General features: G+C 39.1%; 5 protein-coding genes and 1 pseudogene across 5 annotated transcripts; 1 reads left to right on the top strand and 5 right to left on the bottom strand.

Moving 5' to 3' along the window:
* Positions 1-1,947: 1,947 nt before the first annotated feature.
* LOC148926825 (uncharacterized) lies at positions 1,948-3,248 on the top strand. Its single transcript, XM_089059260.1, has 2 exons — positions 1,948-2,574; positions 2,721-3,248. Exons 1-2 carry the CDS (start codon positions 1,963-1,965, stop codon positions 3,246-3,248), a joined length of 1,140 nt encoding a protein of 379 aa, XP_088915386.1. The 5' UTR covers positions 1,948-1,962.
* Positions 3,249-5,365: 2,117 nt separating this feature from the next.
* Positions 5,366-6,076, bottom strand: LOC125186558 (dirigent protein 4-like). Its single transcript, XM_048082937.2, has one exon. It carries the CDS (start codon positions 6,074-6,076, stop codon positions 5,516-5,518), a length of 561 nt encoding a protein of 186 aa, XP_047938894.2. The 3' UTR covers positions 5,366-5,515.
* Positions 6,077-10,964: 4,888 nt separating this feature from the next.
* LOC125189417 (peptidyl-prolyl cis-trans isomerase 2-like) lies at positions 10,965-12,776 on the bottom strand (annotated as a pseudogene).
* Positions 12,777-13,373: 597 nt separating this feature from the next.
* On the bottom strand, positions 13,374-15,779 carry LOC125190782 (Amidase family protein). Its single transcript, XM_048088183.2, is given in 5 exon segments — positions 13,374-13,966; positions 14,117-14,315; positions 14,410-14,649; positions 14,787-15,001; positions 15,259-15,779. Coding segments are annotated over 5 exon segments (1,461 nt in total). The 5' UTR covers positions 15,712-15,779; the 3' UTR covers positions 13,374-13,612.
* A 2,648-nt stretch (positions 15,780-18,427) lies between these two features.
* LOC125187739 (Pollen Ole e 1 allergen and extensin family protein) lies at positions 18,428-19,952 on the bottom strand. Its single transcript, XM_048084370.2, has 3 exons — positions 19,644-19,952; positions 19,124-19,514; positions 18,428-19,010 (listed from the first exon to the last, which is right to left on the bottom strand). The coding sequence occupies exons 1-3, from the start codon at positions 19,792-19,794 to the stop codon at positions 18,656-18,658; spliced, it is 897 nt and encodes a 298-aa protein (XP_047940327.1). The 5' UTR covers positions 19,795-19,952; the 3' UTR covers positions 18,428-18,655.
* A 1,360-nt stretch (positions 19,953-21,312) lies between these two features.
* LOC125188825 (eukaryotic translation initiation factor 4B3) lies at positions 21,313-23,873 on the bottom strand. Its single transcript, XM_048085885.2, has 2 exons — positions 22,667-23,873; positions 21,313-21,702 (listed from the first exon to the last, which is right to left on the bottom strand). Exons 1-2 carry the CDS (start codon positions 23,785-23,787, stop codon positions 21,618-21,620), a joined length of 1,206 nt encoding a protein of 401 aa, XP_047941842.1. The 5' UTR covers positions 23,788-23,873; the 3' UTR covers positions 21,313-21,617.
* Between the last annotated feature and the right edge of the window lie 1,496 nt (positions 23,874-25,369).

Below are 25,369 nucleotides of genomic sequence, written 5' to 3'. Positions count from 1 at the left end.
CGAAGGGCGCCACGACTTCTTGGGATGGTCGGTTGTGTTGACTGCATGCATTGCCAACGGAAGAATTACCACACGGCATGGAGAGAGGAGTACACAAGCGGCCACAAAGGTACTCACCCTATGATTGTGCTAGAGTCGGTCGCCGACTACCGCCTAAGGATATGACATGCATATTACTGGGTCCCCAAGGTGAACAACAATATCAACATCCTAAACCAATCTGACCTCTTAAATCAAGTTTTAGAAGGTAGAGCACTAACGATATCCTTCACGGCCAACGACCGTTAATACAACATGGGGTACTACCACGCTGATGGTATCTATCGGAGATGGCTGATCTTCGTGATTCGTGAAGACATGCCGCAAGAGCCTAAACACGTTCTTTTGTGCAAAGGCAAGAGGCTGCTCGAAAAGATATGGAAAGAGTATTTGAGATTCTACAAGCACGGTTCGCGATTGTCAGAGCTTCGGGTTGTTTTTGGTATGTGCAAAACCTCAACAACATCATCCTCAGCAACATCATGTAATCGTGTATTATCATGCACAACATGATAATTGAAGATGAAGGACCATGAGTGGAAAATTGGTCCGACGGTGTTACCCTCGACAACTCCACAGTAAGTTGTCCCCCACGCCAGGTGCGTCGGTGTCATTTCGCGAGCGATTACATTGTCTGACTACGATGTGCCATTTCACCGCCCACACCCAACTCCAGGAAGATCTATATTCGAACACATTGTGGCGATATTTGGCAACCCTTAGCCGATCTCTTGTGGCATTTTCCTGGCGTTGGTTAAGAAATAAAGGATTGTAGGTGTTGTTTTTTACTCCCTCAGTCCTCCAAATATTGTCCCACTTTGACCCAGCACGGGTGTCAAGAAATGTAATGGAATGTGAATTGAAAAAGTTAGTGGAGAGTAGGTCCTACTTTTATATATTAGTTTTATAATAAAATGTTAGTAGGATTGAGTTAGTGAAATATGGGGTCCACTACCAAAAATGGTAAAAAGTGAAATAGGACAAACTTTATGGGACGGATGAAAATAGAAAAATAGGACAAACTTTCAGGGACGTAGGGAGTAAATAAGATATGGAGTAAAAAGTAGTGTCGAACTCATTAATAGTATTATTAACAGATGAATAAAAAGAGGTCGCTAATGGACTTGGAACTCAAACCGTGTACTTTTTATAATCTTCGAAGAACATTGAGATACTCCCTCCGTTCCCTCATAGTTGAGGCGGAACTTTTCGGCACGGAGTCTAAGAAAGGGATGTTTAGTGGGTTAAGTAGATAGGTAATAAAGTAGATAAAGTAGTTGGACTTTTTGAATTTGAATTTCATTTTTGAGTTGAACTTTTTATTTAAAGTAAACAAAGTTTGTGTTACAAATTCAATTTTATAAATTGTTTATTAAGTTGTTAATTATCAAAATCTTCAAAATTAAATTATGAATTTAAGAGAGAGAGAGAGCCGAGAATACATATGCTAAAGTAGAATGAAAAGTCTTTTTTTATTAATTCAAATGTTTGGCTAAAGCTGTAACATTTCAAGAGTTAAATTATTGGCACAGTCGTAACAGTACATGAAATTTACAAAAATTTTCAGAGAGGGAATTCTAGCGCCACTTCACATTTCATTGAACTAAAAGTGCCGCCCCTTTCTACTCACTGCTATAAATACTCCTCCACCAACTTCAAACATTAAAAATCTCAACCACCAAATGGAGTAAATGCTTTCCTTGGTTGTTGAAGTCTTTTGAATGCTCATAAATGGGGCATCAGGAGTATTCCTCAGAATTCAAGAACCAAGTGGTTCAATTCATCATCGGAAGGTGCATGGGCGGTGTACCTCCTCGTGGCACACTTAAGGATACACAGCTGAAGTTCACAATCTCCCGACAAACCTGTACGAGGTGGTGGAACGCTGCAAAGAAACAACAACACAGAGGAACATCAGTTCAAATGGTAAGTGTAAAAAAAGTGAGGCCTTACCCCAAAAGGCTGCATCTGGATATTGATCTATTCAAGAGTTTGGATTACTCCAAAAGGTGCAACCTCTTGAGTATGGCAGCCCGTTTAGGTTGTTCAAAAACAACAGTACGGAGGTGGGTTAAGGCTGGCCTAATTGTGCCACACACATCAGCCATTAAGCCCAACCTAACAGCTGCAGACAAGCTGTTGCGACTGAGATTCACAGTTGAATCATTAGAACTTGACAGAATCTTGAACAAGATCAGGTTCAGGAATATGCACAACACCATACATATTGATGAAAAGTGGTTCTACATGACTAAAGGAGCTCAAAGATTCTATCTTGCTCCAGGCGAGCAAGAACCTCATAGAACATGTAAATATAAGAAGTTCATATCAAAAATAATGTTCATGTGTGCAATTTGTAGGCCATTGTTTGGTGTTCATGGTGAAGTCTTGTTTGATGGGAAAATTGACATTTTTCCTTTCACCCAACAAGTTGCAGCCAAGAGATCAAGTAAAAACAGGCAGGCAGGCACTATGGAGACAAAACCAATAGAGAGTATCACAAAAGATGTGGTGAGGGATTGCTTGATCAATAAGGTAATGTGTGCATCTTTTCAATGCATTTAATTTCTGCACATCAGTCATTACATAACAGTGTGCCTACCTTCTCGTGACACACTGTTAATTCATGGTATAATGTTGTGCAAATGATGATTTTATGCATGCCACATTGTTGGGAACAGATATTGCCTGCCATCATAGCCAAGTGGCCAGATGGGGCAACTAAAGTTCTCAAGATACAACAAGATAACGCAAGACCACACATCAAAGACAATGATCCGGTTTTCAGAGAAGCTGCACAGCAAAGTGGTTTCTCAATATCACTTGTGCAACAACCACCTAACTCACCTGACACTAATGTGAATGATTTGGGTTGGTTCAGAGCAATACAGTCACTACAAAGTCACACTGCATGCAAGAATGTGAATGATTTAGTCAATGCAGTTAAGAAATCATTCCATGAATTAAAGCCAGAGACTTTAGACAATGTTTTCATAAGTCTTCAAAGTTGTTTTATGGAAATAATGAAAGTCCAGGGTCAGAACAGCTACAAGGTGCCCCACATGGGGAAAGGACATTTAAGGAGGACAAATCAACTTCCACTGAATCTAGAAGTTCCAGTGGAGCTGGCTATGCAAGCAATCGCTTATCTGGGGGACCAGGGAAGCAACCAGGGATTGGAGATGATTGCCCAAGCCTTGGAATTATGAAGGTATAGAAGAAGCTTTTGTGGTTTTTTTGTTTTTTGGATAGGCTGCCAATGAGTATGAATGATGCATTTAGTGAAGGTACATGAATGCACATATCATATCATGCTTGTTTTTTGTGTTTTGAATTGGTTGTCAATATGCAACAATGAAGCATTTTGTGTTTTTAAAAGGCTGTAAATGTGCAACAATGATGCATTTTGTGTTTTGTAAAATGTTGTCAATATTCAACAATGATCACTACTGAATGATGCAACAATGCTAATTCAGGAAAATAAAATCACAAAAACACCAACCAAATTCACAACAACACCAACCAAATTGCACCATCACCAACACCATCACAAACAAAAACATCCACCACCAACAATGACATTCACTAATAGCCCATACTACAACAATCACAGATCATATACACAATTGACAATCCATTATGAGGAATGAAGCATATAGAAAGATCTCACCCATATCACAGGTCCAAGGATTTTTCACCCCCAAAGTGCCTTCATCTCCCTTTCTGCCTTACCCTTGCTTTTCTTCCTTAGCCTTGCATTTCTCCCACAATGCCTTGCCAGCCTCGGTGACGATATATCTTCTTTCAAACTCTTCATCCGACATTACTACGCATTCACCGCCAGCCATGCATTTCTCCCACAACGCCTTGCCACGCTCGGTGACGACATATCTCCTTACAAACTCTTCATCCGACATTACTGCGCTTACTAGGCTGGAGGACTCTTCAAAGGTGGCATCGCCTTCACCAGCAGCAAGGCCTCCAGTCTGGAAGGCACCATCTTCACCGCCAGCAACGTATCTGGTCGGGGTGGCACCGCCTTCACCGCAAATTAGGCCTCCAGTCGGGGAGGCACCGCCAATTACGCCTCCAGTCGGGGGAGAGTCGCCTACGCTGCCTGCGGGCTCGCGTGTGGAGGACCGGCAGATGAACGACCATAGATGGTGGATTAACCCTTCATCATCTCGGGCTGAATCTCGAGATCTACGGCGGGAACTGGCCGAAATACGACCTCTTCCCCGGGAAGCGGCCGAAAGACGCCCTCTACCACGTGAGGCTGCTGGAATACGAATGAGGCGAGGGTTAATCCAGCCGTCTCCATCGGCGAGGGGGCTGTGTGGCTTTCTCTGGTCGTTGGCGTTGGCGATGTGCGAGCGGTGCATTATTTGGGGTCTGCGAAATGAGAGAAAAGACGACGACAAGTGAGTTGAGAGTGAAGAGTACAGTCGACGTTTTGACTGAGAAGAGGAGGGCGGAACCTTGATTTTGTGTTCGAATTTCCGAGGGGGCGACGGATTTTAGATCTAGGGTTAGCAGCTGAAGAAGATGAAGAAGAGAGAAGAGAGAACGTTTTTTTGTTTTAGAGAGAGATGGGGAATGAGCGAGTGTGGTAAGGGAATTAGGGTTGGGGATTTTTTTTTTTAAATTGTGTAATTAACTTTTTTAAGTGTAATTAGGAGTGTTAATTAAACCAGATAAATCACCATTAAATGTGCTGATTTTTTCCATTTTTAGAAACGACTCAACTATGAGGGAACTTCCCGAAATGGAAAAACGACTCAACTATGAGGGAACGGAGGGAGTACTATAATTAAGCCCCATATTTTCTTATCATTACATACTCCCTCCGTCCCACAAGAATATATACTTTTTTGTTTAGTCTGCCATACAAGAATATGTACTTTCTAATTTTGGAGACTCTTTTTTCTCTTATGAGGTGGGGTCATTCTCCATTAATAATACTTTAATTACCTTTTCTCTCTACCTTAATTATTTTATCAATGTGCATTAAAACTCGTATCGAACTCAAATTGCATATTCTTTTAGGACGGAGAGAGTATTATTTTTTATTCGACATCAATGTGTAAAGGGTAACATTCAAACCTACAATAACACAAAGCTAACGGCCATAATCAAGCTAATTCGATTAAAATCGCTTCAAACATGAAACGATTGGCCTCAGGCCCCATAATTCTATCATTTGGCGAATTTTTACAAATACAAAGAGTTGAAATTTACCGCTCTCTTTATCAATTGAATAATTAAATGAAGGGATGGTATGCACAATAAAATAGCAGTACTCCACTACTTTAATTGACGACTTTTATATGACTCTTATGGTTCTTTTATTGGAAATTGTAGGACAAAACAAAGCTTTGCAATATGATTTTCATGTAGACCGACCAATGCACCGCAAACAAATCACAAATCACAAATCCCAAATAAAACAGCAAGCCAGAAACCCTAACTTCAGTATTCAAGGATGAACAACCTCGACATCATACTGGAGAATAGCATCTCCATTAGTATTGTTCAAGAAATAAGTCTTGACAAAAACAGTCCCTTGAGCCCTCCTGAACTTTCCTCTTCCTCCAACCACCGCCATCTCACGGGGATTCTCCGTTATCGGATTCCTCGAGAACACGCTCAACGAGCTCCCGTTGAACTCCCCCGTGGTGAATGCGAGATCCACGTACAACACCAACGATGGAATCTGTCCCTGGCTCGAAGACAGATACATCCCCTGAGCGTTTCCAACCACCGCCGACTTGATCTCCGGCCCCTCCGTCAGAACGTCGTCGATGGCGTACACGGACCCGAAGCCAATCGGATTGCTCTCCTGCCCGGGTGGGCCGACGATACGGACCGCGGACGGGTTGGATCCGCTTAGGATATCGTGGATGAAGAAATGGAGGCGTGTTTTCTGCAGCTTGACGGGCTTGTACGTTGAGCTTTTCCAGTAGGACTTTGAGAGGGCTGTGCTTGCGCATGAGGAGAGGACAAGAAGAATGCAGGACAAAATTATTGTTTTCTCCATTTCTTGATATGATAATTTCTCTTTTATTTTTGTGTGTTCGTTATATATAGCGGATGAGGCTTTTGAAAGAGTTAGATTCGTAAAAAAATTTATTGACATTAATAGGAATATTATATGTGTATATGTCCAAATTCGGAATATTATTAATTATTACGGATTCCCACTAATCAAATCATTACAAAATACAAAGGTTTCATAACTGAATTTGGAAGATTTTGAAAAGTCAAATTAAAACTGTATTTGGAAGATTTTGGAAGGTATCAAAATTAGATTTTGAACATTTTAATATCGTAATTAGTGTAAAAGTAAAATTAACAAGTGAATAAATTTTTGTGTAGATTTAAATACAAAATGAATGTCCGGTAGCATAGTGGGAAGATGTTACTCTATTTGGTAGCTGAACACAGAAGAGAAGACTGGTGTGGCTCAACCCTTTTCATTTTCTTTTATTTAGTCCATATATAAATTTTATTGGTTGATTTTATTTGAATTTGAAATTTTAATAAATTTGGTTATTTAAATATTCTAATGAGTTTAATCTGTATAACAAATATATAGAATAAAAAATAATTAAAAAAATAAAAGATTGTATCAAAACTGTCATAAGCTTTAAAATACCAATAAAATTTTCAAACTAATGGAGTAACATTTAAACTGAAAATGACACCAGTATATAAATATAATCTCTCCATCCCCGCGCTAAGACGATGCATTTTTAGTCGGTATAGAGAGTTGTTAGTTAATTTGTTTTTTTTAAAGAAAAAAAATGTAGGTGTAAGTATTAAATGGAGAGAGAAAGAAAGTTGAATATTTTAATTGGAGAAAAAAGTAATTGGATGTATATATTAGTTGGAGAGAGAAAATTACTTTATTCTTTTCAAAAATAGATTTGTGTCATTTTATTTAAGGCAAACTAAAAAGGAAAGTGTGGCATCGTAGTTGGGGCGGAGGGAGTAAAATTTAAGAAAATAGTATTTAGTAATGAGTGTAGAGAAAATCAAGTACTATTCGAGATTATAAAGTATAGATAAATTAAAAATGAAAAAAACTGAATTAATTTTATATAGCATTCTTATTAGGTGTTCGGTTTATAAGATTGTATCTCATGATTAAATTTGTAGTATTATGTTTGGTTCATGAAATTGAATCTCATGATTTAATCCTACATAGATATAATCTCACAATTTAATCATAGATTATATCTTGCTTATTTTATTAGTAAAACCAAACAACACATTATTATATTGAGTAGTAATAATTGAAGAAAAAATAAAGTAAAAGAAAAAATAAAATACTAACATTATGTTACGAGAGTTGATTTCTTACACAATTCGCATATGTAATTTGTAGTTGGATGATTTGTAACGCCCCACTTTTTCAAACCCTAATTTTCGGGTTATAAATTTTTTGCATTAAATGCCATAAATGCTATGATATGTGGATTAATTGATGAGTGATTTTTACATGTTGTCTTTGTGACCTAATTGCGTATGGGAGTTGAGATTGAGTTGAATAGTCAACTTGTTGAAATTATGACGTGGCTATTGAATAGTCAAAGATGTGGAAAATATGACGTGGCCGTTGAAAGGTCAATACGTTGAGAAAATGAAGAGAAGATAAAGAGATGATTGATTTGGCGTAAATATTTGATGCGGAGTAATATAATTTTGGTGAATTATTTTTTTAAGGGATGAGTGAGAATTTAATAGGAGCATTATTTAATCATGTGGAATTATTCGATCCCTCTTATTATTATTTGGAGAAGGAATTATATTTTTCTTGGATTTAATTATTTGTTTGGGATAATTATCCAAATTAAATCCAAAGTCCAATTATACTTTAATTCCATCTTGGGATTTTCGAAACTCCACCCTTTGATTTTTCTTGAGATTTTCGAAAATCTCATATTTTGGAGAAGAAGGAATTGTTTATTATATTATTTGATCCATTATTTATTCTCTTCCATGAATAAATATAAATATGCTAGAATATCTTACCATATCTTGCCAAATCTAAGAAGATCTTGCCATATCCTAATTAAATTAGGATTTGAAATTAAATCCCTTATGGGAGAGGCATAAAAATCGCCTACTTCCTTTTAATTGGAGAGGATTTAATTATTTTATTTTGCTCCGTGATATATTATTCTACTCCGTGAAATATTTGAATTTAAATCATAGGCTAATTTAATAGCCTAGAATTCGAAATTTCCTATTATTGCTCTTCAATTTTCGGCTACTTCAACCAACAAATCTCCTCCAAATCTTTTATTATTTAATTGTTGGAGTATATCTTAACCTCTATAAATAGGAGAGAAATCCTAAACCTAAATCATCAGAAAAACCGCCGCCCCACTCCTCCTTATTTTCAAAAATCTCTCTCCCCACTCTCTCCAAAATTTTCTTCTACTTTCTTCAAGATTTCTTCATCAATTGAGAAGAATCCAAGTTGAAATTCAAGAGTTTATTGAAGAATCAAGGCTATAACTTGTTTCTACCGTTCGTTCTTTTGGAAAAGGTACTTTAATTTTTGATCTCCTCTTCTTCTACCGATTAATCGGTGTTCTTAAGTCCACATGCATTTAGATTTAGTGAAGGGGAATTTAATCGGTGAATTTTGGGATACATGTGTGAGTGTGTGTGTGCGTGACCGTGTGTGTGTGTGTGTGTGTGCACGCCTCGGTCGGCGTGCACATGTGTGGTGTTCATGTGCGTGTGTTGTGTGTGTAGAGCACTCATGCGTGACACGAATTAATGGTGAATTTGGAGTTGTTACTCGAATAAAAATGATATGCTAATCGTACCTTGATTTTGGATGATGATATTAAAGATTTACCGATGGGAAAAAGGGAAACATGGGAACATGCATGATTTGGGATCAATGATTGAAACTGATTTGTGATACGCCTAATTTAAAGGTGATACTTCGCGCTCTCGGCGTGATAAACGAGGAGAAGAGAATACTTTCGAACTAAGCCGACGAGGTGGGCTTTCTTTTAAAATAAGGACATTGTCCTAAACTGATATTGATGAGAATGAGATACGTGTTATCATGCCTTGATTTGTTTTGTCGTGCATATCCCTCGTGGCTATGCCACTATTGATTTAATCGAATTCAGATCCTTGTAGAGCCGCAAACTCTACTTGGGTTAGTGTACACCAATGTTAGACCGAGTGTCAGCGTACGGGTTGGCCGGTCTAGTGACCTGGATTGCGGCCGCATTCCTTGTCGTGTAGAATGAGGATATGGTAAACGTCGATGTGAAAAATGGTTGCGCGACCGTGATATTTGATAAAGAATATATTATGGTGCCTCGGGCCTTTCTAAAGATAAAACCCCGATGGACACTTGAAAATGGCATGATAACTATTTTTGTGATAAAACTGTTTTCGGCAATGAGTCCACTGAGTATGATTATAGTACTCAGCCCTGCATGTGTTTTCCCTATGTGCAGGTTGAGCGGTGACGAGCGGGCGGCGGTGTTGAGTAGGAAATAATAACATGATCTGTTGGAACTTTAAGTGTCATTGTGTCTCCATACATAGTTTCACTTCTCTCTTGGTCGCTTCCGCTATATTATGAAAACTTGTGATCTATTGGTTGGGTTTAAATTCTTTTATTTCGTGGGAATATTTTGGATATGGAACAGTTGGAATTATTTTGGAAACTTTGATAAGCATTTATTGCGATAGCCTTTTTGGTTGGATTCCTTTGCTAAGGCATTATTCTTTTCCTATTTAATTGTTCATTAAATGCTTTGGTAAATTTCCTTTAAATGAAGCCCTAGCCTATGAACTTTGTTGCATTTAAGTCTTCCTAGTTAGCGATCGCCATTGTTATTTTACCCTAGAATGGCGGGTCGTTACATGACTGAATAAACTAGTTTACTAAAAAAAACTACACCAACCAAATTTAAACTTTGGTCAAGTATTGAAGCCATAACATGAACCATTTTTTATAAAATCTCAAAAATGTGTAAAAAACGATGATAGAGCTAGCTACTAGTAACACCAACCAATGCAAGAGTGCCCTATATTGAGTTCTAAACACATCGGTTAAACTTACAACATTCAAAGCGGTCACTAACCTTTAGCTTCAGCCAAGAGAATGAGGTTTTCTAACTTTTGTAACTTAGCTCTAATATTGCAGAACACTGCTTGATCCACACGGAGTCCCAGATGATACATACGGATTCTATAACATTGAAAATAAAAAAGAATTCAAAATTACAAGACTCTGATGATTTGACCAAGAAATAAAGCCTACTTTCCACTTTTAAGTATAGTTTTGTCCATCCCTCTGGCTTCTTTTATGTGACCAACTGACCATCGACACCATCACCGCCATTAAATGTAAATTTAAGATTTCAAGTTCCATACTCATAACTCATCTTTAACATTCCTCTATTTTTTTACTTTCGTTTTATTTTCTTAGCTTTTTCTTTCTTTGATCGGTCAAATTAGAAGAAGTTTAATTCTCCTGCTTATATTTTAGTTCGATGTTGACGGTCCAACTACATAAATAGAATTGAAAAAATTGCCCACAAACTTGTTTTGTTACTTTGTATTCTACACCACACAATACACCAAATCTTTTCTTTTCATTAAATCAAATAAACCAAAATAACAGGAATTTTGTAGATTGTATCTGAGCTATGGAAATTTATTTTGTAGAGTGAAATCTCAATATGTTCCAATAACTTTCTTGTACGGAATCTCTCTGCTCTAGTCCCTACATATCTAGAATAAAAACACGTATCTAGAATAAAAAAGATACTGTTGTTCAAATATTTTAGTTAAAAAGACGAAAATTATACCTTAAAAAAAGTGCAATATTGAAAATGACAAAATTATAGTAATGCAAAGGTTCTAGATAAATATTAATCCACTTAATTGGAAAGAGGGATTAACATGTCATAATTGGAAACAAAGATGATTCAGAAATTACAAAGCAGCTGGTCATGAGATCTACTACTACTACTACTACTACTACGACAACAGATGATCTACGATGATGACGGGCTTAGAGAGCCTTCCGTTGGCGGATCCAACTTTCTTGATCTCCTCAACGACGTCATAGCCCTGGACGACCTGCCCGAACACGACGTGCTTACCGTCGAGCCACTCGGTCTTGGCGGTGCATATGAAGAATTGAGATCCGTTGGTGGTGTGCTTCTTCACGAAGTTTTCATCTTCGAAATTGGCTGCGTAGATCGACTTGCTGCCGATGCCATCCTGAAAGGTGGCACATGAAGTTGGGGATCACGCGGTGGATCGACGATCCTTTGTAGTGGAGCGGTCGGACTTCTCGCCGGTACACAGAGCGCGGAAGTTCTCCGCTGTCTTCGGCACCACGTCCGCCTACGATCCGGCCGGCCCCGATCGTCGTGTCGAAGAACACCTTAGGGTTTGCTGTTGAGAAATGTTGTGCTGTGTTAGGGTTTTTAGAGAGTATTGATAGGCTTATGACCGTTGGATCATGACACTTGTCAAGATCCTATGAGGTGTAAGGTTACGGCTGTATTCTTTCCACAAAGTTTGGACCAAACTTCTGCACCGATGATGTTGTATTGACTATTGGGTAATAGGTTGCTGCATGGTTAAACTTTTGCAATTTGATTTTTATGTACACAGACTAGTAATTAGAAATTTCAGATTAAATGTGTTGGTTTTTCTGAATTTGGGATTAAATATCTTTAGAAATATGGACATGAGATACATAATTTTTTCCAAATAAAAGATTTTTGCCTTTTTCGCTATTTCTCTTCATTTTCTTATTAGATCTCTTCTTCTTCTTCTTTTTATGTGTTATGACTAAGCTATATATACTCCCTCCTATCTCCATTAAACATTTCATATTTAACTGATATGAGTTTTAAGAAATTGTTTGACTTTGTAAATGAGATGTTACTGGAATGTGAACTCCACTTTTATATATTATTCATTCCGTTTCAATTAAGTTGAGTCAAAACTTTTGAGTACAGATATTAAGAAATTGCATTGAAAAGTATAAGATATAAAGAAGAACAAAGTAGATAGGATTGATTGGATATTTTGTTATTTATTAAGGTAAATAATTCAACTGAGTTGAAACTACTAATTATGAGACACTTAATTGGATGGATGAAATATTTTTGTCTGCATGTACATATACTAAACCATCAAAAAGTGAGAGACATGAAATTTCATTATGAAATGTCAAATCCATTTCACTATGAAATGTTAAATCCACCATCCCTTTTGATTTTCCAGCCATACGGAGTATATCGTGGATGAAGAAATCAGAAATGGATTATGGAGGTGTGTTGTCTTCAGCTGGACTGGCTCGTACGTTGAGCTTTCCCAGTAGGACTTTGTTGCGCATGTGGACAGGAAGAAAAGAATGCAGGACAAAATAGTACTACTACTACGAGTAATTGATATAGTAATAATTTCTCTTTTATGTTTTTGTATGAGACTGACTACTCCATATTTACGATGTTATTTTGTGCATGCCTTGTTTCCCGATTAATATTACATGTCACATATATTAATATATAGTATTTAATTGGATTCAAAAATCATGACCATGTCGGGCTATTCCTTGTTATGAATCTAGAAGCGAGCAGCATGATGTATAATATAAAGTCTAGTAGTGGGAAGATGAGATTAGGTAGATCAAGTGTGATGTGTTTGAGACTTAGATCCACCTTTTTTCGCATTTTCCGTTTTTCTTTTTTTTACATTACTACTTAATATATTTCAATTTTAAGCAAAATAATACTAATAATACTCCATCCATTCCACATTAATTGAGATGTTTCTTTTTTTCAATGGCTTTGAGAAAATATTTAGTGTTTTGTAAGTTAAGCGGAGAAAATAAAATATAAGTAAGTGATTGTGAGTAAAGAATAATAAGAGCGTTTAAAAGAATTGATTTTTGGAAGAAAAAAAGAGATAATGATTAATTTTGATTTGAGACATCAAAAAGGAATACTGACTAATTAACTTAGAATGTGGAAAGTATATATCATCCTCATCATCTTAAACTGAAAACTCATATATCATGGATGCAATAACCAAGCAAAATATGATGTAGACATGGATTTTGTATAGACTTCTTCCACAAAATGAGCTTTATTAAACACAGATCAGAGTTGAAATCTATTTACATGTACATGTTATATCGATGTCACGTTATACGACGTTACATAGATGACATAATAGCAAGCTTGATTTCTTAGACAATTAATCGTCTGTAGTTTGTAGTTGGATAACTGAATTCAATAAACTAATGTAAATACACAAGTAAAGCACACTAAAAAACAGCCAATTTTGAACTTTGATCTAGTGGTGAAGTCATAACAAGAACCATTATAAACATAAATCTCGAACATTTGTAAGAAAACGATGATAGAACTAGCTACTAGCAACACCAATACAATAGTACATATATTGAATTCTAAAGTCTAAAGAACTAAGAAACCTGTCATAACACATCAGTTAACAACAAATTGAAAAACTTACAGCATTCAGAGCGGTTCACTAACCTTTAGCTTCAGCCAAGAGAAGGAGGTTTTCGAACTTTTGTAACTTGCTCAAATGCATATGAAATCTCTATCAGCTTTGCTTCGCTGCCTCTCAATCCTCCGAAGCATATCCCAAACGGCATCCCGTCTCTCTCGTAGCCAGCTGGGACAGTTATTGCCGGATACCCTCCAATAGCATAGACGGCAGAAGCACGAGATCCCGGTGTCACCATTGCATCTAATTTGTGCTCCTTCATCAGTTTCTCGAATCCGTTTGTTGAAATTCTCGCCAAATTCTTCAGTATAGCCATTTCGTGCTCGCCCAGCCCATTCGTCTTCTCAGATTCTATGAAGGTATTCTGATCATGCTCCTTCAGCATTTCCTATTGTGAAAAAAAAGCAGTTTTGTTGGTTTCAAGATTTAGGACACCGCACCAAATTCAGACAAAATAAACTTCACTCATGGCTCTAGATTATAGTAAGATTTATAGATCCAACTAATGGATTTGAAAACTATAAGTGCAAATACGTACCAACTCCGGATTATTCTCGTTGAAGGCGATGATATCGGCTAAAGAATGCACAGGAGAATCATCTAATTCTTTCAGGTAAACGTTTATGTGTGACTTGAACTCAGCTGCCATGATTGATATCTCACCACTTAGATTCGGATCAAGAAACGTCTCTATTTGATCTATCTTCAAGTTGTCGATTAATTGTGCACCTCTCTGCCTTTGATCATAATTAAAACAACATCAAATAAACTAAACTTCCTACTTTGTTTTAGCTCATCAGATTCAATATTAAAGTTGATATGAAAATTCACCTCAGTGTATCTATATGAAGCTCGAAAGCTTCAGATTCAGCAGTACCATGTATTTTCTCCATGAAGGGATGCCTAATTATACCGAGCCTCTTTCCTTTCAGACCATCTTTGTTAAGAAACTGTTTGTAGCCACCTTCAGGGATGTACTTGGATGCCTCCCTCGTTGCTTCATCACTCGGGTCGAAACCTGCTATCACATCTAGCACATAAACTGCATCTGATACAGTCCTACATATCGGCCTACAAATCATTCAGACAATCTTTATCAGACATTCGCTAAAAAAAATTCAGGTGACCGAACTCTACCACTCATCAAAAAACACCTCAAGATTTCATCGTTTAATCGATAAGAATTCAATACAAGCATGCACAATTACCCAATTGTGTCCTAACGGGGTGTCATTGGTATAACCCCTGCTCGGCTTGTGAGACCAACAGTCGGCTTGATCCCCACGACCGAGTTGTTAACCGAGGGGCAGATAATGGAGCTGTGTGTCTCACTCCCGAGGGAAACACACACCATGTTTGCAGCCACAGATATTGCAGATCCACTACTTGATCCACATGGAGTCCCAGATGACAGATACGGATTCTATAACATTGAAAAAAGAATGAAAAACTATGGCTACTAGATAACAAGAATATGTTAAACATACACCAAAGCTCTCCAGCAACCCTCAAACAATGCAGGCAATCAAACAAACCATATCTAACTGGCACACAATTACCTATTACATTAACAATGTTGCAAATGCCATAATCAACACCTATATAAGAGCTACAAAATATTCACAGAATTATACACACACCAAAAAAATAGACGACAAGAGAGGGTTAAGAGGCACAAACCACTCCTTGTCCGGAGCGAGCACACCAGCCATTGGGAACTCCACTGAGAGAACGGAACCTATACCATTCACTCAAGATCAGGGCGCCGCTCTTCCTCAGCCGTTCCACCACCGCAGCGTCGCGCTGCACCTTCGATCCGAGCAGAGCGTAGGAACCGGCGGTGTTGTTGAGCTTATCGCGTGTCCCGATCGTGTCCTTGAGGAGCACCGGAATGGCGTGCAATTCCCCAAATCCGCCGCATCGTCTGCTCGTCTCCTTCTCCCTGTCTAATTCATCCGCCAGTAGCTGTGCGTCCGGGTTAACCTCGATCACGCCGCGAAGCACCGGATTGAGACGCTCGATCTGGTGCAGGTAGAAATCGACTAGCTTCCTGGCAGTGAGTTTGCCGTCTGCGAATGCTTGTTGAATCGATTTGATTGTGGCTTCTTCCACATGGAAATTGAGCTCTTCCATGGCGGAATTTCGTCTGGCAGTAGTAGAATTTGCGAGACCTCTGAATTTTGAGCTGGAGTGCCGAGTGCGTGATATACACTCCAACAAATTTCATCATTAACGGAAAAAAGAAAAAACAAATTCATTTTGAGATTTAAATAAATACTACGCTTCTGGACCCACTTTTACTCTTTTTCCTTAGCTAAGAGCACAACACCCACATCCGTGCTCTAGCTAAGGACAAGTTCAAGGGTCCCACCATTCTATTATTCAATTTAAATACTTTAATTATTAAAAACATTTCTACATTATAAAAATACATTAAAAAATAAAAATTACATAATTAAAATCCTAAAAAATAAAAATACATAATTAAAATCCTAGAAACTAAAAAAATACATAATTAAAATTCTACAAATTAAAAATTACACACGTGGAAGACTAGTCCTCTAACCCAATTGTCTCTTGAGACCCCGGATCATTTGCTCATGTGTTGCAAGTTGATCCGGAGTCATCTTAGACGTATCGTTCAAATAGAGTTGACCCAAGAGGGTCCACAACAAGTTGTTTGGGGGTGGAGGAGGCACAAAGGGAGCGGGAGCGGGAGCGGGGGCGGGGGCGGCTGGAGTCGGGGCGACGGCGGGTAGCCGTCGCCTTCTTCCTTCCTTGCGGTCGGCGGGAACTGCTCGGGGCTACCCAAGTTAGTTCTGGCAAGCTGGGTAGCCACATCATCAGAGGCGCCGTCGATAAGGCTACCGACCTCGACCGTTTGCTAGAGGAGGATGCTACTACGCCGCCCCTATACTTCGGATGTCGGCGCCCCTCTTGCCAACAATCGAGGTACTTGAACGGTATCAACTCCAAGCTTTGGTAGGTCGCCAAGGCGGCACTGTGATGTCGAGCTCGCTCTTGCCGCTCCTCGCCGCCCGCTCTTCCTGTTGGAAGTACCCCTAGAACTTACCGATTGCTAAGTTGCATCTGTAGACGCAATTGCGCACTATACTCTCATTGCGATAGATGGTTCCCCCCGGCCGGGTTTCATTGTAAAGGCGAGTGATGCGCCACCAATACGTATCCCCGGTTTGGTTCGTGCCAACGTCCGGATCTTCGGAGACTGCCAAGTAGGCTTTGAACATCGCCATCATCTCACCCGGAGTGTACGGGGTGCGGGTGCCACGAACAGGAGGAGTAGAAGTAGGAATAGAAGTAGGAGTAGGAGTAGAGTTGCTGCTCCCTCCCGATCCGGGTTCAGGTGCCCACCCGAACCTGGAGGCGTTTTGGTCGTGCACCGGGTAAGGACGGTAGCCACCCGAAAATTGCGAACCTTGGGTTTGAGGAGGGGCCGTAAATTGCGTTTCCGGACTAGGGAATTCACCGGAGTCGAACCAATCGTGGTTCCAACCACGATTGCCGGAGGGGTGATCGTCGGAGCCGGACATTGTGTAGTGTGGTGGGAATTTAGATGAGAGAATATGAGAAAAAAGATGAGAGAATGTAGATGATAGAATAGATGAGAATGTGATTTTTTTTGTGTTGAAGTGGGGGTATTTATAGATGAAAATGTGAATTTTGGGGGAAAAAATTGAAAAATAAATTAAAAGTGGGTAGAAAACGGATATAATTTTTTGGGAAGTGGGAAAATATTTTTTTTTATTTAAATACATTTTTTAAAATAAATTTCAAATTCGAATTTGTCAACGCTATGCCGTTGGCCAATCAGAAGCCGCCACGTAATGGTGCTCAGCGGCACGGACGTGCTCTTAGCTAAGAGCAGCGCCGTGCCTCTAGTACGGACGGACGAGCTCCAGCGGCGGACGGACGCCGCCTGCTCAGCAGCATGGACAGACGGACAGAAAAAAAAAAAGCACCGCTGCGGATGCTCTTATACTCCTATTATTGACAAGTAATATGGCCAAGGAAAATCCACAAAGGTGACGTTCGGTTGTCATGACTAATAATCATGAGACTATCCATCTAGGATTAAGTTATGAGATTATTTTAGTTGGAGGGGGGAGGCTATGACTAATTATCATGAGACTATCCATCTAGGATTAAGTGGAGGAGGTCAATCTTATGAACCAAACATGATACATATTTAATCATGAGATTTAGTCTTGCCAACTAAACGTTCCCAAATAAGACAGCGCTTTAGTACTACAATTAGATAAAACTGCTCGGTTTTTAGGAAACCCGATCGGGCTGACTCGCTTGCGTTCAGACCTATCTTATCTGATTGTTGACCGATTATGATTAATCCGGATTATAAATTGTCAACTATAATCTTAAACTTTCCGCTAATCCACCAAGCTAATTGGGTTTAAAAAGTTTATGATTTTATAAGTAATAATCTCTTTTAATAACTTTTTATTTATATGAAAAATGAATACACAAGGATAATAAGTGTTCTTTGACTCAAAGTTAAATATTGTAGACTATAGTATACAAGGAGTACTAGTATGCGATTGTCGGAAGCTCGGATCAATTGACTGTTCATCGTGTATTTGAATAAAATATCATGTGCAGAAATAGAAACAATTTAAAGTTTGTGCATTTACAATTCAATATTCACGTACTTAGCTAGTAGTACTATTTTTTTTAATATTTACTTCACTTCTTTCATTTTTTCAATATAGCTAGTAAAAATGTTTGTAAATTTTGCAAGTCTTCCAAGTTTGAATTCCACTAGTAGAACAAGGGCTATGCAAAACTCCGCTTATTCTTTTTCAATAAAATAAAATGACCAAATTCTCAACAATTTATTTGTAGCAACACGTTCCAACTGCAGTAATAAAAAGTTTACACAAGTAGATTCAAAGGTCAACAATCTATGTAATAAAAGAAGCCCCTCTTCCAAAACTCCTCCAACCCATCAACCTCATTCTACAACTCTATAATAAACGCACAATAACAAATTTAAGAAGTTAGAAACACACAATTTGAAACACCTAAACAAAGGTGTGGAGATTCACTTGCAAGTGGTGAATCTGCAGGTGGCCGCATTGCCCGAGCCGGCGTTAGCCCTCATGAAGCTCAATGCGGTGTGGAGCACGTTGCGCGTGGACCCCATCAACGCCAAATTCATAGCTTCAATCACACCTATAGGGTGGTATGGGAATTGTATGCTATTGTAGGAGTTGAGCAATGCTGTGGTGCCTTCCCTCAACAATGTCCTATAGGGATCCCCTCTCCCTAGCATCCCTTGCCTTAGGGTCATGTCCGCTCCGTACCTACGGCCCGCGATCAACCCGAACGCAACGGCCACCTTCGTGTCCGGACTCACCACCTTCCAATAGCATTGGTATTCCGGCATCAACCACATCCTACAACACAAGTATCATAATATAAAATCATGATCATAAGTTAGATTTTATTTTTTTTAATTGGCAAATGAACAGAAATTTAAACTAGATTAGTACAATGAAACTTGACTTACTGGTGGGGACAGGCCGAGGCTTCCAAGAAGGGCGCGGGCGGGAAGCGGGGGACAGGGGGCAGCAGAGGCGCGGGCGGAGGGCTGACCGGGGCAGGGGTGGATGAGCTCGGGCAGAACGACATGGGTTGAGCCGGCTGAGCCAGCAACGGGTCAACGGAGTACATCTCCGTGTTGAACATGTTGAACATGAGCCGGAGTTGCTTGGCCGGCCCCGCGGCCGCTCCACAGGCGTTCGAGCCCTGCCCGTTGCTCGAGACCTGCGTGTAGCACGCATTCAAATTGGGGGTGCCCCCAACTCTCATCGCGTAGTTTCCTAGCCAGTTCGTGGTCTCCTCCCCCCACGTTGTGTACTGCCCATCGCTCCCCGGGCAGGCCATTGTCACCTTTATCCCTGATGCTCAAAACGACGTTGTTTCATTTAATAAATAAATAAATCCAATATATAAAAAACCTTTAAAATATTTTAAATTACACATTCAAAAAACACTAAACATTAGTACTAATAAACATGAAAATGTACCATATAAGGGATAATCAAAGAGAGAGATCTGGCCATCTTTGCATTGATCACAAAACACGGTTCCGGTGACCATGGCATCGCCGCGAGCTCCAGTGATCGAGGCTCCGGCTACGAGGAAAGCTGCAAGCAGAAACTTGTGCAACCAATCCATGAGTTGAGACGAGATTGAATCTGCCGAGAAATGAATGGCTATAAGTAGTGAAGCTCTGTAAAGAGGATTTGTTGATGTGAATTAATGTGAATGTGAACACTTTTTACACTTAAAAAAGAGAGAAAAAAAGGAGAGCCAATGTTTTCGTAGTAATAACAACTGCTGCTACACAACTCTCAACTGCCTCCATTTATTGTGAAAGATTGTCATTTGAAAAAAAAAATATGACCAAAAAAGGTACATATCGAATTTAATGCTTGCTGGAAGAATTAGAATCTAGCTTCAAACATTAAGGCAAAAATTTGAATTTTGATGGAAATTCGACCATGGTTACATGTTTTAATAAGAGCCATCGACTTTTGTTGCTATTTAATGGATGGATTATGATTGTAAAAGCAGATGAATAAAAGAATAAATGAGAGTAAAAATGGAACAGTGCAGCGTTGAAGGATGTTGTGCATAATGTCGGCAAATTAGTGAAGAGAAACTGTGTAAACAGCAGAGGTTATTTAATAAGCTTTAATGGAGTCGATTTTTCACTTTTCAATATTCTGAGATGCGTTGTTTAAATTAGGTTGATTGTCCGTCGTCTTGGACTTGCTTATTTTTAGGTTTATAACATGATTTTGAGATCAAGAGGCTAAATATATGACCTTTACAGTTTGTTCAATTGAAATTAATTAGATGAGAATAAAGTTTACATACTCCTAGTTAAGAAAAATTACATAAGGATTAATTGATCAGGGATCCATAATTTGTTTTTAATAGACGTATTATCTATATTCGTATTCGAGTTGTTAAAAAGAGATTTTATCATGTAGAGACTTAAGACGTTAATGGTTTTGACTTGTGTACATCTCGGTCGGCCACCTTAATTGATCCAATCCCCGTCAATAGTCTTTACATATGATATTCAGAAGCTATGTTTAAGTTATTTGTACCCTATATAAATGTTAAGAAGTTTTAAAAATGAAAATGGAAGCCAAAGAAAACATAAAAGTAGCAAACATATTATGAACTATTTCTTCGCTTGTTTTCCTATTTGGACTTCTGATTGAGATGTAAAGATTAATTTTTTTTTCTTTTTCTAGAAGAGTTGTGGTGTATATATATACTAAGATGGCGAATTTTGGGAGTAAAAGAAAACTAACTCGAGCGTGACTAAGCAAAGTGTCTAAACTCGAAACTCCATAAGTCGAAGCGACATTAAATATACCACACACAAATATTGAAAAAATTTGTTGATAACAACAGCTATTATCATTGAATGTAAACTGAAATTGCATCTCATTATCATGCTGTCTAACAACCACCTCTTAACAACCACAATCTCGTAACAGAACCATCATGAATCTTCTTTTATTTTCTAGGACAGTATCGTCTTCCTTCATTAACATAGCTACAAAAGGGAGTACAACTCAAACCAACACCAACTATTCAAACAAATACTATCAAACAGACCAGATTCGTATGATAAAAGCTGTCTTAAAAGCCACAAATCAAAAAAGTTACAACCAATTTTGGGAGAAGAACGAATTGCATTCCTACTCATAATTGTATTCCCACACAAATAAATAGACAGTATCTGAATCCGAAGAAAAAAAAAAAAAACTTAGTCCACAACACGTACAAATGAGCCATACAGGCAAGACATAAATGATAAAACTACCCATAATTCTCTACCAAAATTTGCTATATATTGTGCGGAGATTGAGAACAGATAACAGAAAAAATACATGAAACAAAAATCTATCAAGCTCAGCAGATGCATTGTTTAAGCCACATCAATGCTCCTTTTTTTTGTTTTCTCAAAGCCTTCAGCATCAGGCCTGTGCCTCTCCCCCTTCAGCCTCTTCAGTATGTCCATTTTCGGATTTCTCAGTATGCCCGTTTACGGCCTCCTCGGCTCTTCAAGATAAATGGGTGTAGGTAAGGTCAGTGATAACAAACGGTAGCATCAGTTTCAAAATATCCGGGGAAGTTGAGATACAGAAACAAACAATAAAACAGATTCAAGTCCTCTCCATAAATCACAAGAGCAGCACAAATCAACAATAAGTACTAGTTATTGCAAAATAGGTAATATTAGCACCTAAACGACTCTCCAAATCTATTTAGATGTCTGAAGAGAAACAGGCTATAGTAGAAAGAAGAACATTGAAAACCTTAGATGGTTTTATCCTCCAAAACTATCCAACAAGAATGTCATGATTGATAACCCAGGCGGATAAATTTTGTGCAAAAAAGTCAGCTAACCCATGAATTGCAGAACCATTATATTAGAAGGACAAAAAGTGTATCTATATCTAGTCAATAAAATCAAACTGTAAAAGTTATATCCAAAATCCAGGAGTGCACTTGCACTAGATACTAGCCAAAATTACTGTGATGTTGTTCAAAAATATGCTTTTACACGGCCTGGGAAGGGCTGGTTCACAATCGAACTTTATCCGAGTGCATTTACACATATTTTTAGAGTTCCACTGCTAACTTACAAATTTAGGAATGAGATGATGAGCATATGATTCCCTAGAGATGCACACTTGCTAATTGACTAGGTGATATTATAACTACAAAATACTTTTAAGCAACAAGTTTGGCTAACAAGAAGATCTAGAATACCATATACAAGCATCAATCATGACTAGATATTTACTAAACATATTATCATTCATTACAGTTTAAAATGGCAGAAAACATACAGACAAGCCAGTAACACAAAGTTCATCACTTTGCTCAATTATGCAAACCAAACACCAAAGGAATCAAAGCATTCAAACATGTCAAATTTACACCCTAAACTAACTCAGCAATAAAAAAGTATCCCAACATTCTCCACAACTCATGTAGTTTAAAAGACTAATTCACCAACCTCTCGGGGCGGGAATCAGCAGATTCTGGCTTTCTCCATGCCCTCTCAGTCTTATTTTCCTGCCGCCTCTCTCTTCCACTCCAAAAGTTTTTCCTAGGAGGATCCGGTCCATCAGAAACAACCTCCTTAATCTTGGTAGACTCGAGCTTCTCCTCAATCTCCTTCCAATCTTGGCCCTTCTCCTTCAACACCTCCTCTCTTGGCCTCGCCTGGCCGAACGGATTGCTCCCTGCCGGCCTCGCGGTAACAGCAACAGGAGAAGCAATCTCAGCCTTAGGCTTCTCCGGAGCAGTAATCTCGATCACGGGCAGTGTTCTAGGCTGCAAATTCAATCTAGGCCTACTGCCAGCACTCACCTCCTCTCGTCTCCTACCCCAGCTCTCCGAATCCGCAGAATCCGAACCCCCCCTCCTCTCCCTCAAACTATCAAAGGCGCCTCCCATCCTCGGCCCTTCCTCCTCTCTCCTCTTCATCCAACTACCTGAATCCGCTCCACCGTTGCTGGATTCCAATCCAAATCCCCCCCTCCTCTCATATCTCCTAGGCTCAGAGGGAGCAAAACTCTTATTCGACCCCCAATTATCAACCTCATCCGCTCGCGATTGCGATTGCGAATCGGTGAAGAAACCCCCTCTTTCCCCCCTCTCTCTCCTCTCAAACCCACCACCAGCAGAAGACCTCTTACCCGCCGCCCAATTATCAGTCTCATCAGCCCTAGACGGCGCCAATTCGCGATTCGACTCCCGATTGAAACTCCCCTGGCGCCGCGGCTGCTCATCCCTCATCCCGCCGCCATAGGATCTGAATCCCCCTCCTAGCTTGTTCCGATCGAGCTCTTCCGCCGTCCGCTCGCGCGGACCCGTCGGGAGAGCCATCAGCTCGTCCGTCGTCAGTCCCGGCTTCGCAGCGCTGTAGGTCGAGAATTCCTGGAGCGAGAGGACCTGCTTCTTCTTCTTCTTAGTCTTGGCCGCAGCCAGGGACGGGAAATCCGCCGTCTCGGAGTGGCCGTTTGGCGCCGCCACCGTTTCCTCCTGCTGCTGGAGGAGCTCCGACTCGTTCTCCTCCGCGTCCAGAGCCCACGCGCCTGGCTTCGCCCACGCTGTCTTCACCGTAGCCGCCATGATTGCTGCTTCTCGATTTCTCTCTCTCTCCCCCCCCGATTTATTTCCTGCGTCTTGTGATAGGTTTTGTGGAGATTTTGCCTATATCAAACAACGCCTTTTGCTTATAAACGATACGCAGGTTTTGGGATTTAATCCAACGGCTATGTGATTGCGGTTAATTGCTATGGACGGTTGAGATTCGATGCATTTCATAGTTTAAGGATTTTTTTCAAAGAATGTGGTAAACAAAAATAACTAGTACCATATTTATATTTTCTTCATAAAATTAACCTTTCAATTTCAAACATGTATTTTTATTATTTCTTCTTCTCCATAAAAAGATGAATATGGTAATTATATCTGTATATTTTTGTTAATTTATCTTCGTTCTTTTCTCGGAATAAATTACTTTAAAAGATATCAGTAATAATATTTTTTTAAAAAAATATTCCGTATAATTTACAAAGGAAAATTTATTTGGCATAATTCATATGATTCCAGTAGGGGTGGCAAAATGAGTAGCGGGTAATGGGTAATTCCCATCTCGACCTGCTACCCGTCGGGTATTGGGTACCCGTTACCCGACAATAACGGGAAACGGGGCGGGATCGGGTAGAGTGTTTTAGAGTTTTGCGGGTAGCGGGTATACCCACTACCCGCGCGGGTATATCCGTTAGTCCCGATATTACCCGTTAGTATTAGTATTAGTCATATTTCATCTTTTAATAGTTCATCCGTTCCATATTAATAGAGGTGTTTCAAATAGTTAAAATGGATAAAAAACAGTAAATAGTTAAATAATAATAGCCATATATGCACTCATTTTGAAAAATAAAAAAATAAATAATTAGAACGGAGAAAAAAAAAAGTAAGAGGGATAATAATGTAGAGAAGAGTATTTATATTATTATTTTTCCAAAATGAGTGAAAAAAGTGAAATTAAGGTGGAACGGTGGGAGTACTTTATATAATCTAAGAGTTCTTTTAATATATTTTTATATTCCAACGAACATACAATTGAAAGTAAGAGGGATAATAATGTAGAGAAGAGTATTTATATTATTATTTTTCCAAAATGAGTGAAGAAAGTGAAATTAAGGTGGAACGGTGGGAGTACTTTATATAATCTAAGAGTTCTTTTAATATATTTTTATATTCCAACGAACATACAATTGAAAACTCACCGGAACTAGCTATAGAGTGTCCCCTCACTTTTATTCTCAATCTATCCAACATTTACCATTGATATTAATAAAGTAAATTAGAGAACATTGATGGTTATTATGGTTTTCAATTTTTTTATTAGGATTTCGGGTCGGATACGGGTACCCGCAATGTCGGGTGCGGGATACCCGACACGGGTATCGGGTAATCCCGGTATATCGCGGGCGGGTATTGGAACAACTAATTTGGCTAAAATCGGGTACGGATACCCGCGGGTAATCCGTTTCGCCACCCCTAGATTCCAGACACTTAACATGTTTCCGAATATAGTAAATCATATTCCCCCATGACTCATGTCTTTAGTATTCATATCTATATATTCTAATTAACATGTTTCCGAATATAGTAAATCATATTCCCCCATGACTCATGTCTT

This window comes from Salvia hispanica, chromosome 5, assembly GCF_029641045.1.
Source record: "Salvia hispanica isolate PSC_SH4W2 chromosome 5, Shi_PSC_v1, whole genome shotgun sequence".
Taxonomy (NCBI): Eukaryota; Viridiplantae; Streptophyta; class Magnoliopsida; order Lamiales; family Lamiaceae; genus Salvia; species Salvia hispanica.
This window is presented reverse-complemented; position numbering and strand designations above follow the sequence as displayed.

Coding starts and splice junctions, on each gene's coding strand:
- LOC148926825 (XM_089059260.1), top strand. CDS start 1,963: ATGGTAAGTGTAAAAAAAGTGAGGCCTTACCCCAAAAGGCTGCATCTG. Junction 2,575..2,720: donor GGGATTGCTTGATCAATAAG/GTAATGTGTGCA, acceptor TGTTGGGAACAG/ATATTGCCTGCCATCATAGC.
- LOC125186558 (XM_048082937.2), bottom strand. CDS start 6,076: ATGGAGAAAACAATAATTTTGTCCTGCATTCTTCTTGTCCTCTCCTCA.
- LOC125187739 (XM_048084370.2), bottom strand. CDS start 19,794: ATGGATTGGTTGCACAAGTTTCTGCTTGCAGCTTTCCTCGTAGCCGGA. Junction 19,515..19,643: donor CTTTGATTATCCCTTATATG/GTACATTTTCAT, acceptor TTTGAGCATCAG/GGATAAAGGTGACAATGGCC. Junction 19,011..19,123: donor GCCTCGGCCTGTCCCCACCA/GTAAGTCAAGTT, acceptor CTTGTGTTGTAG/GATGTGGTTGATGCCGGAAT.
- LOC125188825 (XM_048085885.2), bottom strand. CDS start 23,787: ATGGCGGCTACGGTGAAGACAGCGTGGGCGAAGCCAGGCGCGTGGGCT. Junction 21,703..22,666: donor GCTGATTCCCGCCCCGAGAG/GTTGGTGAATTA, acceptor TTTATCTTGAAG/AGCCGAGGAGGCCGTAAACG.